The sequence below is a fragment of the Puma concolor genome, chromosome A1 (assembly GCF_028749965.1).
Source record: "Puma concolor isolate L17-30 chromosome A1, mPumCon1.1.hap2, whole genome shotgun sequence".
NCBI classification, from domain to species: Eukaryota; Metazoa; Chordata; class Mammalia; order Carnivora; family Felidae; genus Puma; species Puma concolor.
The window spans coordinates 95,921,030-95,934,566 of NC_141667.1; the positions used below are offsets into that span (position 1 = coordinate 95,921,030).

Here is a 13,537-nt window from a genome sequence, read left to right on the forward strand (position 1 = left end):
CATATTTTAAAAAATGGTTAACATAATGGAACGTACTCAAGACCCACTAATAAATTAACAAAAAAAACCCCAGAAGATTAAAGTAAATATAATTTGTACATGCACATGTGTTAGAGCAATGACAGGTGATTTTTAATTACTTCTTTTGTGCTTTTCTGTATTTTGCAACATCTCTACAATATTAAGTGGCAAAAAGAAAATACGTAAATCCTAATGGCAGTTATTTACTCTGTGAGGTGGGCTTCTGTAACATGTAGTAGTTTCTTTATATGTTCCTGTGACTCCAAATTCACTCTTCAGTATGTACTGAATGTTGTTATATACCCAAAAACTGTTCAAAGCATTGGAGACAGGAGTAAACAAAATAGGAAGAAAAAAAAAATCTGTGCCCTCATGGAATTTACATTGTAGTAGGGAGCAAGAGACAATAAAATAAATTTTTAAAATATATAGTATGTTACGTGATGATTAGTACTTCAATGAAAAAGCAGGGCCAGGGGAGTAGGATAGGAAGTGGGGGAGACAGGGGTTATAATGTTAACCAGGCTGTGAGAGAGGGTCTCCCTGAGAAGATGTTATTGGAGTCATGACCTGAAGCTGTGAGCCATGTGGCTAGCTGGTTGGAAAAGCATTCCCGTTAGAGGGAATATCATGTGTGAAAGCTCCGTAGTGGGAACAGGCCTGGGCTGCCTGAGGAAAGGCAGAGTGGCTGGTTTACTGGAGGGGAGTAAGGTGAGAGGCAGAAGAGAGAACAGGATTCTAAACCATGCAAAGCCCTGTGGACCAACATAAAGTCTCAGGTTTTCACCATGAATGAGATTCAGAGCTTTGACTGGAGGCATGGCAAGATCTGACATTCGAACAGGATCACACTGGCTGCAGTAATGGGAAAAGACAGAGATGGGGGGTGGAGTGCGAGGACAGAGAAAGGAAGACCAGTTGGAGGCTCCACAATAATCTAGGCAAAGATATTACAGATTAGCTCAGCACCTGACATGGGGCCTGGCACAAAACAGGCATTCACATAAAGGTCATTGCTAAATGAAAAATAGTTACCTAAGATAATTTACTCTGCACATTGTATTTTTCTTCACATAATAATTTTCATTTTTCATAATTCTCAAGTCATTCAATTTATTTAATTGGTTCTCTCTAGTTCACTACTCTTACTGGTGTGTCTACTTCACTTTATACCACAGGGCTTTCCTTATACATGCCACTAGTAAGTGGATTGTGCAAATCAACTGGAAATGCTTCCTTCGATGTAGGAATTTTCAGAGCAGTGGTATTTCTATTTTACTATATCTCCAATGTATCTTCTATCTGATTAAATTTTCCAGTTGCTCAAGTTTAAGAATTTCTGCCTGATCTATTTATTATTTGTGATTGTTTTTAATTTCGTGTGTGTGTTGTTTAGTTTAACTTCCACCAGGGGAGAAAATAGTCTCTTTGCTGCCAAGTGAAATAATAAAATTAAGCCATATAAATCAACATGATGAAAGCCAAATTCATGTGTCCAGTACTAACAGATGGCAAGTCTGAGGTATATATAGGAGAGTAAAATATTCATGTGTAATATGTATAATCAAAACCAAAACACCACTATTCCATATGGGAGAAAAGGAAGCATTCCAATAGAATCCTAAAGAGTCCAGAGAAGTACAGCATAATAGCATAGGCCTTAATTATTTTTATAGAAGAGTAAAAATTATATTAGCTTCACAAGAAATGGTTAGATGAGCCAGACCCTCATCCTACTTACTTTGATTGAAGACTTATTTGCTAATGAGATAGATAGATAGATAGATATGCTAATGAGATATGTATAATGAGAACTGTAGTAAAACCCAAACTAAAAACTCATAGGTGACTGAAGAAAAACTTGCACCAGCTCCAGGATTATGATCAATTTTACTGAGAAAACTCTTTCGAATCAGCATTTTTCACATCAGGGGGAGCATGATGTCTTTGGGAATTGGGAAAAACCAGTCCTGGATAACGGCAGTACAGTTCCCATCTAGACAGTATTTGTGCACTGACAGCAGCTGGCTTATCTACACAAGACTGTGCCTCCGTAGATTTACTCACAGGCACTTCAGCATTGCTATTATCCACTTTTTCTGGCTTTCAAATTCTCTTACATCAATGGTTCTACTCCATCGGTTAATCAGTATTTGTTAGCTGTCACATTAGGGTAAGTTTCTAACTGTGTATCACCCCCAACAATCTTTTCTCTCTCTACTGATAGATAGGCTCTTTTCTCCTAAGCTTGCCTCCTTTACAATGAATGGAAACACAAGCATCTCCATTAGAAGAGATTAAAAAGAGGAATAAAATTTAAAGACTAAAATTCCCTGTTCTAAATATTGCTCCTTCTTTCCAGTTCACAGTTAGTAGTTCATTATTTAAACATTTGACTAACTATGGGGCATATGGAAAGTTGTCAATAATCCTTTCCAAAACACAATCTGATATAAAAAACAAGCAAAATATTGCTATAAGAAAATATAACAGAAAGTCAATAGTGGTAAAATCATCATTTCGGGGCAGAGAAATTTTAAGGAACATTTATTTCTAAAAAAAAAAAAAATATTTTATAGTGCTGTATTATAAAACTGAAGAAAATTGTATTGATGACTCTTTCTTAACACTGATGCTTTTATTTCTTTACAAATAAATGTGCAGAATAGTATTGGTAGAATTCTCTTTATGATCACAAAAAATTCTTTAGCAAGAGCATATATCTAACTATATTCAATAAACCCAAATGGATTAAAGGAGTTTATAAATTCTCATATTCAATTTCCACTACAAGGACTCCAAATAAAATAGCAATGGAAACAAGTGTTGGTGAGGATGTGGAGAAATTAGAACTCTCATAAATTGCTAGCTAGTGGAAATATAAAATGGTGCAGCCACTATGGAAAACAGTTTGTTGGTTCCTCAGAAATTTAAACATAGAGTTAACATATGACTTAATAACTCAACTCCTATGTACACCCAAGAGAATTCAAAACATGTCCACAAAAATGTGTACACAAATATTCACAGCAGCAAATGTTCATCAACCAATGAATGAGTAAACAAAATGTGGTACACTCATACAATGGAATAGTATTCCACCACAGAAAGAACAGAAGATTCATTATGCTATTACAACACGGATGAACTCTGATAACATTATAAGTAAAAGAAGCCAAACACAAAAGGCTTGTATGATTCCATTTATACAAAATGTCCACAATGGGCAAATCCACAGATACAGAAAGTAGATCAGTAGTTGGCTAGGGCTAGGGAAATCAGGAAATGGGGAGTGAATGCTAACAGATATTGGGGTTTTGAGGGGTGTTGAAAATGTTCCAGAATCAGAGAGTGGTGATGGTTACACAGCCTTGTGAATATACTAAAATCCATTAAGTTGTGTGCTTTAAAATGGTAGGTTTTATGGCATATGAATTATATTTCAGTTTTTTAAGTATTTTTTTAAAGCAATGGAACAACCTCCCCACCAAAAGCAATATTTGCACTGTGTCATAATTCAAAACTCTGTCAAAAAATAAGTACAGGGCAAAAAAAAAAATGGTGCAAGGGAATTTAGAACAAATACAAACAGATATTTTTTTCATACAAAAAGCTCATAAACAAACTGATAAGAAAAACACCAAGAGAAAAAACAAGCATTGGACATAAGATGCCAATTCATATAGGAAACATAAACAAATATTAACAATGGCAAAAAATAGTCAATTTCACCAATAATCAAGGAAATTATCATTACACCAAGATACCATTTTTTGCCCATCAATATAATACAAATTTTTCAAAAAAATGATTCCAGCTTTTTCATGTCTTAGCAGAGGGAGATTAAATTGGTACCCACATTTCTGAAAAGCAATTTGCCACTGTGCCAGAAGCAGGAGATAAGAGGTGAGCAACAGATTTGTGTTGAAGGAATTCAGACTGACAGAGAGCAACAGACATAAACAAATCAATACAGTAATTTCGAAGGTACTTTAAAAGAAATAAAGGGTTGCAGTAGGGGCCCAAAGAAGGGAATGGTCAGTCCTTTCTACAGGGGAAGAAAGTGGCCCAGGGAGGGTAATGCAGATGAATGAGAGCTGAGTCTCTCTGTTTAAAACTTTCTATACTAAGAAGTCAACTGAATATAATAACCAAAATTACTAATATGAAACCTAGAGTTCTACCAGGCACGTATGTTCTTTTCAGAAAGGCACTCTGGTCCCCTGTGGAGGATGGATTAGGAGGCAAACTTAGAAGTGAGACAGGTGAGGTGGCTGAGCAGTAAGCCAGGCAACCACTGTCGGCACAGGAATAGAGACCAGATGTTCCAGGGTTCAAATCCACATCTGGCTGAATGGACATGAGCAGTGAGGGCAGAGGGTACAGGATGGCATCCTGCTGGCTTGAGTGACTGAGTACATGTGTACAGGGGACTATACTCTGGTAGGAAGAAGGGGAGGTGGAAAAAAATTTGAGGTTAGCACCCAGGGGGAGGGGGTATACAGTTAGGTCAATATAGAAAGATGGTCCTACACATACTAGAGGCAATACATCTTCCTAATTAAGTACACAGGTTTCAGAGTTAGCCTGACCTGGATTTGAGGATCAGCTCTGCCACTTAGTAGACTGGTGATCTTTGGGATGTTATTTCATCCTCTAAGACCTCAGACTCAATGGAGATAGAACCACCGATTTCATGGGCCGTTGTGACTGTTCAGTGAGAAGAGAACATGGAGCACTTAGCACGGTACCCAGCATTAACGAAAACATGGGGAAAGGGTGACTCCATCCACCTGGGGGAAGCCTTGGCAGTGGATGACTGGTGAGGAGAGAAAGGAACAAGGGCACAGAGCAGTGACATTAAAGAAAGGGACAGAACACAGGGGACAGTGAAAGAGGAGAAGAAATGATCAAAGGAGTAGAAGAATCAGGAGCGACGTCCTAGAAGCAAAAGGAAAGAGAATTTCAAGAGAAGATTTAGGTCTCTACATAATGATGTTTAAAAAAAAAAACAACAACAACAACCTCTTCAGGAGGCATCTGGGTGGTTCAATTTGTTAAGCACCCAACTTCAGTTCAGGTCATGATCTTGCCGTTCATGAGTTCCAGCACTTGCATCGGGCTCTGTGCTGTGAGTACGGAGCCTACTTCAGATCCTCTGTCTCCCCCTCTCTGCCCCTCTCCTGCTCACACTCTCAAAAATAAATAAACATTAAAAAAATAATTAAATAAAATAAAAAACAACCTCCAAATTAGTGTGAAAGGAAGGTTGAGAATAATATGAATAGTCAGTAAAAGAGTATGTAATATTACCTATCTTATCTATTTATCTAACAGATATGCAAATGTATGAAAACACTAAGCAGGAGACTGTTACCAGTAAATACCTTTGAGGAATAAGTGAGCTTGGGGAATGTGGGGAGGGGAAGGAGGAGCATATGAATGGAAAAACTTTTTACTCTCTCTACTTTTCATTGTTTGGATTCTTTCTTTCTTTCTTTCTTTCTTTCTTTCTTGCTTGCTTGCTTGCTTGCTTGCTTTGCCTTCTTTCTTTTTTTTATTAGAGAGGTTGCACTTATGTACTATTTGTGTAATTAAAAAATAAGTATTACTGGAAAGTTGAAGTTATATAAGGAAAGAAAAGCTTTGGAAAGACGCTGTCGACTCGGCTAACAACAGTTTCTGTGTGGTGGGGACAGAAACCCATCACAAAGGGCTGGAAAAGGAGCAGGAGCTGTGTGAGGAAGGAGAACAACCCAAGCATTTCTTCAGGAAGCCTGTCTATGCAGCAAGAGAGGGCAGCTGGAGGAGGATGCGGGGCCAAGGGAGGGATTTTAATTTCTTGTTTCAAGGTGGGAGAGATTCAAAGAGAATCTAAGAATACAGGAAAAAAGCCAGAGCCGGCTTGGTAAACAGATGGAATGTATAAGAAAGGGAATAACGGATGGAGCAAGGGAATCAGAGGGAAGAGGCTCAAGGCAGAAATTTGCCTTGAAGCAGCACTAGTTATTGGGGCAGCCAAGAGCCTGTTGGGGGGGCGCCCCCTGCAGGCGGGCTGGGGTTCACGTGCAGACAGACAGAGCGCCTGTTCTACTGCAAGCTCCTGGTGCTGTGCAAACAAACTGAAGAAAAAACACTGTGAAGAACAGGAAAGAGAACCAGCAGGTGAAAGTATTAACCAAAGGCTGAAAATAAAGAAATTCAACCCCAACTTTTCCCTGTAGAAAACAATTTCTACCATCTCATCAAGTGAAATCTTTCATAGTTTGCAGACACACCTTTTCTCTCTTTCTCTGCAGGTTCTAAGGAAGAAAGTGCTGACGTCTCTTTCATCATGTCCAATCTGGAGGCAAAGTCCTGACAAAACTTCTTATTAAAAAATATATATATCAAATGAACAAAATCCATATCTTCAGCTTTAAAGTAGCAATAGTAGTGATAGTCTTATTATTACAAGAAGAATACAAAATATAGCTTTAGGCTATGACATCACTGTCCATTTCTGATTTTCTAGTCCTGTCAGTTCACCGTGATAAACAAAGCGTTTTTAGCTTTGTTCTGATTTGTGAAGGATTTCTTCCTGTACATATATAAAGAGCTGATTTTATGCGGATGATATGATACACACAGTGGCCTTTAGTGTTGGGATAGATTTTATAATATACACTTCACTCTAAATTATGCCTCCATCCAATTAAAAGGATGAGGTTACAGGCACTAGGTGTCTGGAGCAGTTACCATGATGGCTTGTGTGTGTATGTGTGTGTGGTTGTGTATGCTGTGTGTTGTGTGTGTGTGTGTGTGTGTGTGTGTGTGTGTGTGTGTGTGGTGTATGCTGTGGGGGAGGAGGGAACAGATTGATAGAGGGGGGAAGAGAGAGAACAAACAACAGGCTGCCTGAGGCACATGTCATCAAAAGGACTACAGATAAAAACAGACCCAAGAGGCTGGATTAGAGCTTTCTTTAGTGGACAAAAGGAGAAGACTTAACTGAAAGACTTAACTAGAGGATTAAGTCTCTATGCTCGTCAAGTTCAGGACTGACAGGATGAGGGAACGGGTTCTGTCAAACCCTTGCCAAACTAAATCTGACATGAGCTTTATAGAATGGAAGCACACACTGAATTCCTCTTCCCTTGCAAATGCCCTCCCCACTGAAAAAAAGCCTAAGATCCACCTGCCATATGCACACACCAAGAGGAGGGAAGACTGTCAAGATGGGGGTTTGAGCAGAGTTTCAGTTAAAAAAGCAGGGGAAAGGTACGTTGGGACAGTCTCAACCACTGAAAGCATAAGCCATACGTTTGCAGGGAGGAAAAAAGGAAAAGCTGTGCACATTCTGTGGCTCACTGTACCAGGTGCAATATTCTCCACCTCTGCAACTTCTCAAAAGTCTTCCTCTAACCCCAGCTTTGGTAGAAACCTAAAGCCAGCTTTCCCCTCAGGACATACCTTACTTCTCCAGTAGTTTCGGATACTCTTCTCGTATCTTCCCTAGCAAGGGCAAGGAGACCCCTCAGAATCACACGGCTCCTCACTGCCCCTTCCAGGCAATCCAACCCTCCAATTCCCCTCAGAGGCCCCTCCTGACCAGTGCTCACCATCTTGGCCCCACAAACCTACTTTCATCCATCATTTCTTCTCCCAGTAAGTGACACTATCCATGCTAGGGCCCTGAGAGATGTGTTAGATATCATCCTGGTCTAATACTGCTTTGGTATCTCTGCACACCTAGATCCTCTTCCAGGCCATAGCTACCTTCTACCTGCCGAGACTTCGCTTGGTCCATGTTCCAGCGGATAAAAAGTGGAGACACAGTGCTGTGGATTTTGTCTTTTCAGTCAGTGAGCCCTAAGGACCCGCAATTACCTGGGTCAATGTTTTTGACCATCCTAATGTCAATGACTAAACCAACCACGATAGACAGATACAGCCAAGAAGACAACAACAACAAAAATCAGATTATTAGGAACGTCCAAAATTCCATACCCAACTAGCAAACCACTTATGGAATAAACATAGACTTCACTGCTGTTAAAATGCTCTGGCCTCAGCTCATCCAGACAAAAACATGACTGAGTCTTGCTAGCAGCTTCCCATGAACTGGTGCCAATAATATGTGATGGAATGATATTTTAAATGTGCCAGTGTTCTAGAAAGTAATATTGGCCAACTTCAAAAAAAAAAAAAGAACGTAAAACAAGTTTTCTGGACCACTTCGGAGCTTCAGAATGAGAATGTAATTTCCAAACAGATTTTTCCTTGGGGCCAGATCTAAGGGAGAAAACATGCAATTCAACATCCAGAAAAGGACCCAAAGATCCTCTGAAGGCAAACTGGAGCAAGTAGATTCATCTCAGAGGTACAACAAGCCAGCAGCAAGAATGTGGTATCTGTGGCACACAAGGACAGCATGCCCAAGCCAGCTCTGAGAAGACATCCCAGTAAAACAGCAGAGACCAGGAAAAGGGCTCTGAGCAGTCCCTGTTTCTATGTAGTGTCTGCAGGGAGCTCAAAAAAAATTAGTCTCAGGCTAAAATAGCCATCAGTTAGTCAAAAGCTCAGACTTTTAAAAAGAGGGATTTAAAAAAACCGTAATTATTGAGCATTTTCTATTAAAAAGGCAGTGGCACCAAATTAACGCTCTAAAGGTGAAATATTTAGTCATCCAATCAGTTGTTTAATTAGCACAATGCCAAACAAAACTGGCTGACAAATTCCCTCTCTGAATCAGCTTCATTTACTTTCTGGCTCTGCACATGTATGAACAGTCAGAATGAATTTCACAAATCCAAGTTCACACCAAAAACTCAACTTAATGAAACTTAAATGAAAAAGTTGTTATCCTCCTGATTTATAAAACAGAAAATGTAAGAAGCATCTCAATGCAAAAAGTCAAATGCAAGAACTCAAGTATAAAGCAGTCTGATTAAAAAGAAATCATCAAAGAACCCAGTCCTGGGCCTCAAATCAAAGGAAAAGCAAATCTAATGGACCAAAAAGGCAGGACATTTTTAAAAAAATCAATTATTAACTAAATCTTCAAATCCACAAGAGAATTCTTATCATTCGGTCTCCTAAATCACCAAAGTGATTTCTAAAGTCTACGTTTCTGACAAGATCACACGAGCCCTGGTTTCGATCATATGTCAATCAACACCAAATACTGACCCACTTCCACGTATATGACAAAGTTCCCATAGCATAGAAAAATAGTGATTTAAAAATGATTTAAAATGGGGCGCCTGGGTGGCTCAGTCGGTTGAGTGTCCGACTTTGGCTCAGGTCACGACCTCATGGCTTGTGAGTTCGAGCCCCGCGTCGGGCTCTGGGCTGATAGCTCAGAGCCTGGAGCCTGTTTCGGATTCTGTGTCTCCCTCTCTCTGCCCCTACCCTGTTCACACTCTGTCTCTGTCTCTCTCAAAATTAAATAAAACATTAAAAAAAATGATTTAAAATAATTTTAAAAATTAGATTTAAAATCTAACCATTTTTGAAGGAATCCATACCCTGTATTTGGTCCAACATGGTATTTGCTCAGCAACCACAGAGGCATTCTAGGCTACTACGAGTATCTGGCTTTTCTGGAGTTGAAAAAAAAGGGGGGGGGCAAATACACACGTTTTAACTTATTTATATCATTTTAATTCCCAGGTAGGAGAGAACAGAAGCAGTCACAGAGATTGTGTCCAGAAATAACCCAAGCTCTACCTTGCCAACCTGATACTTAGTTCACCTTTGAAGACCCAGCCTTCTTTCTACAGCAAGTCACTGTACTGTAGAGCACAGTCTGGAGCAAAACCCTCAGACAGAAACAATGAGACAAAAGACAGCCGAACAGTGTGCCAGGATCACGATGTGGGCAAGCTATCCCCAGGGCCCACTTGGTGAGCAGCATTTGGTCGCCAACCCTGGGCATCTCAGAGAAGTATTCTGAAGAGGAGGGAAGAAAAGGGACTGAAATATTTTGCAAATAACATCTTCTACTCTCAACCCTAACCTCATACTAATCTACCTTCATCTGTGAACAGAGAAAGAGAAAAAGAAACAGAAGAGGGGAAGAGTAAAGAGAGAAGGAGACGATAATAAAGACAGTTACAATAGAAAACACTGGTAAAAGGTTCTGGAGTCAGACTGATGTGTGGGAAGCTCAGCTCTGCAGCGTAACAACTTCGTTTTACATGTTGGCCAATCTGCTTAATAATCATGCATCTTTGTTTTCTCATCTACAAAGTAGGGCTAATAATACCCTGCTGGGTAGTTGTGAGGAATAAACAAAGTATGTAAAGCACTTAGCATGCCGCCTGCCACAGAGGAGGTAGGTGGTTAATATAAAGAAGCTTAAGAAAGAAGAGGAGTGGGAGGGGATGAGACGGAGAGAACTTTCAGAGAAAAAATCTCAAGGGTTAAAGAAGCATCTAAACCCAGAACAAATACCTCATCTTCTTTACAATCAATCTGAAAATATTTCTTGGTCACCTACCACATAATTAGCACCATGCTTCATTCAGAAATGAAGCATCCTCCTCCTTACTCTCCAGGTGCACACAATCCAGCTCAAGAAACAGAAATCACACGTGCAAAATATGTAAAAAAACAAAAACAAAAACCCACCTCTATTGTGCTCAATTGTTAGATATTCGACGTGTACTACTGCAAGCACCGCAGCCATGTGGAGAAGGGGCCTATGAGGGCAACTTGTCCGGGGAGTTTCAGGGTCAGGGGTGGTTAGAGGCAGGAACGGGCACTTCCGAGAAGCAGGGGGCATGTCAGGGGAAGGAAAAGAAGATGTGCCCCAGCTGGAATTTTGCACCTAAAACACCAGGAATATGAGTAGGCAGTTGGGGGGTGACAAAAGACTGGACGAGGGATGAGACAGGCAGGAAAGCAGACAGCATGGGAGCCAGCTAAAGCAAAAGCGGACTGGACTTCAGAAATGAAGATGAAAAATAAAAGAGAAGGATCTGCCTGAGTCTCTTTCAGATTTCTCGTTCTTGTTTGAGGCTGAGTGCATTCTTTCTTCCTGATATTTCTTAGGAGGAAACAAAATCATACTCTTCTATCTCCCTAGATAAAGTCATCATCACCCTTCTTGATACCTAGGCTGCCCAGGGCAGAGTTTATAAATGTGGGCTTGGTGGAGTCCATATCCGGGCTCTGCCACTTACCAACTGTGTGACCTGAGGCAAGCAAACTAACCGGCTGGGCCTTACTTCCCTTCTCTGTAAAAGAGGGGTAATTATAATATCCCACTCTCAGACTGTTGAGCGGATAAGCAATTCAATACGTTTAATAAATTGCCTTACTTGAGAAGCACTTAGAAGAGTGCCTGGCACACAGGAACAATCCACAAAAGTAACCTGATACTATTATTGTTACCTCTATTAGCCATCTTTAGCTAGAATATAGCCGTAGAAAGCACAAAGAAGCATCTCGCATGTCACTAAGGAGGAGGTACCAAGGGGAAACCCATCTTGGAATTTCAAGTTCTTCCAAAACTACAGCCAACAGTGAAAACCCCAAGGCAAGACACCCAGTCAATCCAGTGTCACACAGAGGATGTGAGCCCATACCTGGCTTGGTGAATGGCCTCCATCCACTCTTTACCATCCTGCTCCTCCTCACAGCGCAACTCCAGGGGTTTCTGACCTTCATGGCCAAAAAGAACGGTAAAGTAATACTAGAGAGAAAAACAAACAAAGTTTAGTTTTATTTTTCAAGCCTGACCGCATAATACACTATTTTCCTACAAAGGGTGTATGTGTAAAAAATGCATCAGCTTTATGTAAATCATATTTCAAAATGTAATATCACTCCCAGTCCACTTGGCAATGACTTTGCACCTAGAAGATACAATAGGTTGCATCTTAACGCCCTTCAGTAAGAGTCAACCCGCAACACCTCACTCAATACAGATATTTGATAAGGCTACAAGGTATTTGATAAGGCTACACATATGCAGGATTAAAACTCCTTGCTGACATTTCTAAACCTAATAAAGGATATCTAACCAAAACCTTACTACAAACATCTTACCTATTGGTGTGCTACTGCAAGCAACCTTTCTGAAATCAAAAATAAGAAAAAGATGGCAGTTATCACTACTTACATTTGCTAATTCTCTCTGGTGGGCAATATAGAAAAATAAAGGAAAAAAGGCACAAGAAATGGAAAGCAAGGGAAAAACTCATTTTTCACAGCTGATATAATTGTCTATATTAAAAATTAATTGAAGAAGACATCCAGAGGGCTAACAGACACATGAAAAGATGCTCAACATCACACATCATCAGAGAAATACAAATCAAAACCGTATTGAGATATCACCTTAAACCTGTCAAAATGGCTAAAATTAACAACACAAGAAAAAACAGGTGTTGGCGTGGATGTGGAGAAAGGGAAATGTTCTTGCACTGCTGGTGGGAATGCAAACTGGTGCAGCCACTCTGGAGAACAGTATGGAGGTTCCTCAAGAAACTAAAAATAGAATTACTCTATGATATATCAATTTCACTACTAGGTATTTACCCAAAAGATACAAAAATGCAGATTTGAAGGGGTACATGCACCCAAATGTTTATAGCAGCATTATTAACAACAGTAGCCAAACTATGGAGAGAGCCAAAATGTGCATCAATTGATGAATGGATAAAGATGATACACACACACACACACACACACACACACACACACACAATGGAATATTACTCAGCTATCAAAAAGAATGAAATCTTGCCATTTGCAATGACATGGATGGGGCAAGAATGTATTATGCTAAGTGAAATAAGTCAGGCAGAGAAAGACAAATACCATATGATTTCACTCATGTGGAATTTAAGAAAACAAGCATATGAACATACGGAAAGGAGAGGGGGAGAGAAGAGAGGGAAACAAGCCACAAGAGACTCATAATGACAGAGAACAAACTAGGTTGATGGATGGAGGTGGGTGGGAGGTAGGTTAGATGGGTGACGAGTACTAAGGAGGGCACCTGTTGTGATGAGCACTGGATGTTAAGTGATGAATCACTGAATTCTACTCCTGAACCCAATATTGCACTGTATGTTAACTAAAATTAAATTTAAAAAAAAAATGAAGAAAAAAAGAAACAAAACAGATGAGCATATGGGAAGGCGGAAAGAGAGAGAGGAGGAAACACACCATAAGAGACTCTTAAAGATAGAGAACTGTGGGTTGATAAAAAAGAATTCATTGAAAAACTACTAGAATAAGACCACCAAACAAAATTGCTGGGGATAAAATCAATATACAGCACTTTGGTATAATATCAACAAACACAAAACTTAATTTTGAAAACAAAGCATTTGTAATAACAAATACAAATAGGACTAAATCCAAGAAGATATGTTTATCATCTCTAAGAAGTCAACTAATCTATAGTTTCGATGCATTCCAATAAAAATATCAACAGTTTTTATTTTTGGTGGAATTTGAATCTGAGATCTGAGCCAGGGGAGAAGCTTTCACTTTAAGCCAGGCTAATTGAGGCTGGATG

General features: G+C 39.7%; 1 protein-coding gene across 2 annotated transcripts in view; it reads right to left on the bottom strand.

Moving 5' to 3' along the window:
• Window positions 1-13,537, bottom strand: part of RASGRF2 (Ras protein specific guanine nucleotide releasing factor 2) — a 247,373-nt gene that overhangs the window by 159,843 nt on the left and 73,993 nt on the right. For both annotated transcript variants that reach the window (XM_025924243.2, XM_086697680.1), the window contains exon 2: window positions 11,595-11,701. In XM_025924243.2, the coding sequence (XP_025780028.1) occupies window positions 11,595-11,701 (107 nt within the window). The remainder of the gene's footprint in view (window positions 1-11,594; window positions 11,702-13,537) is intronic.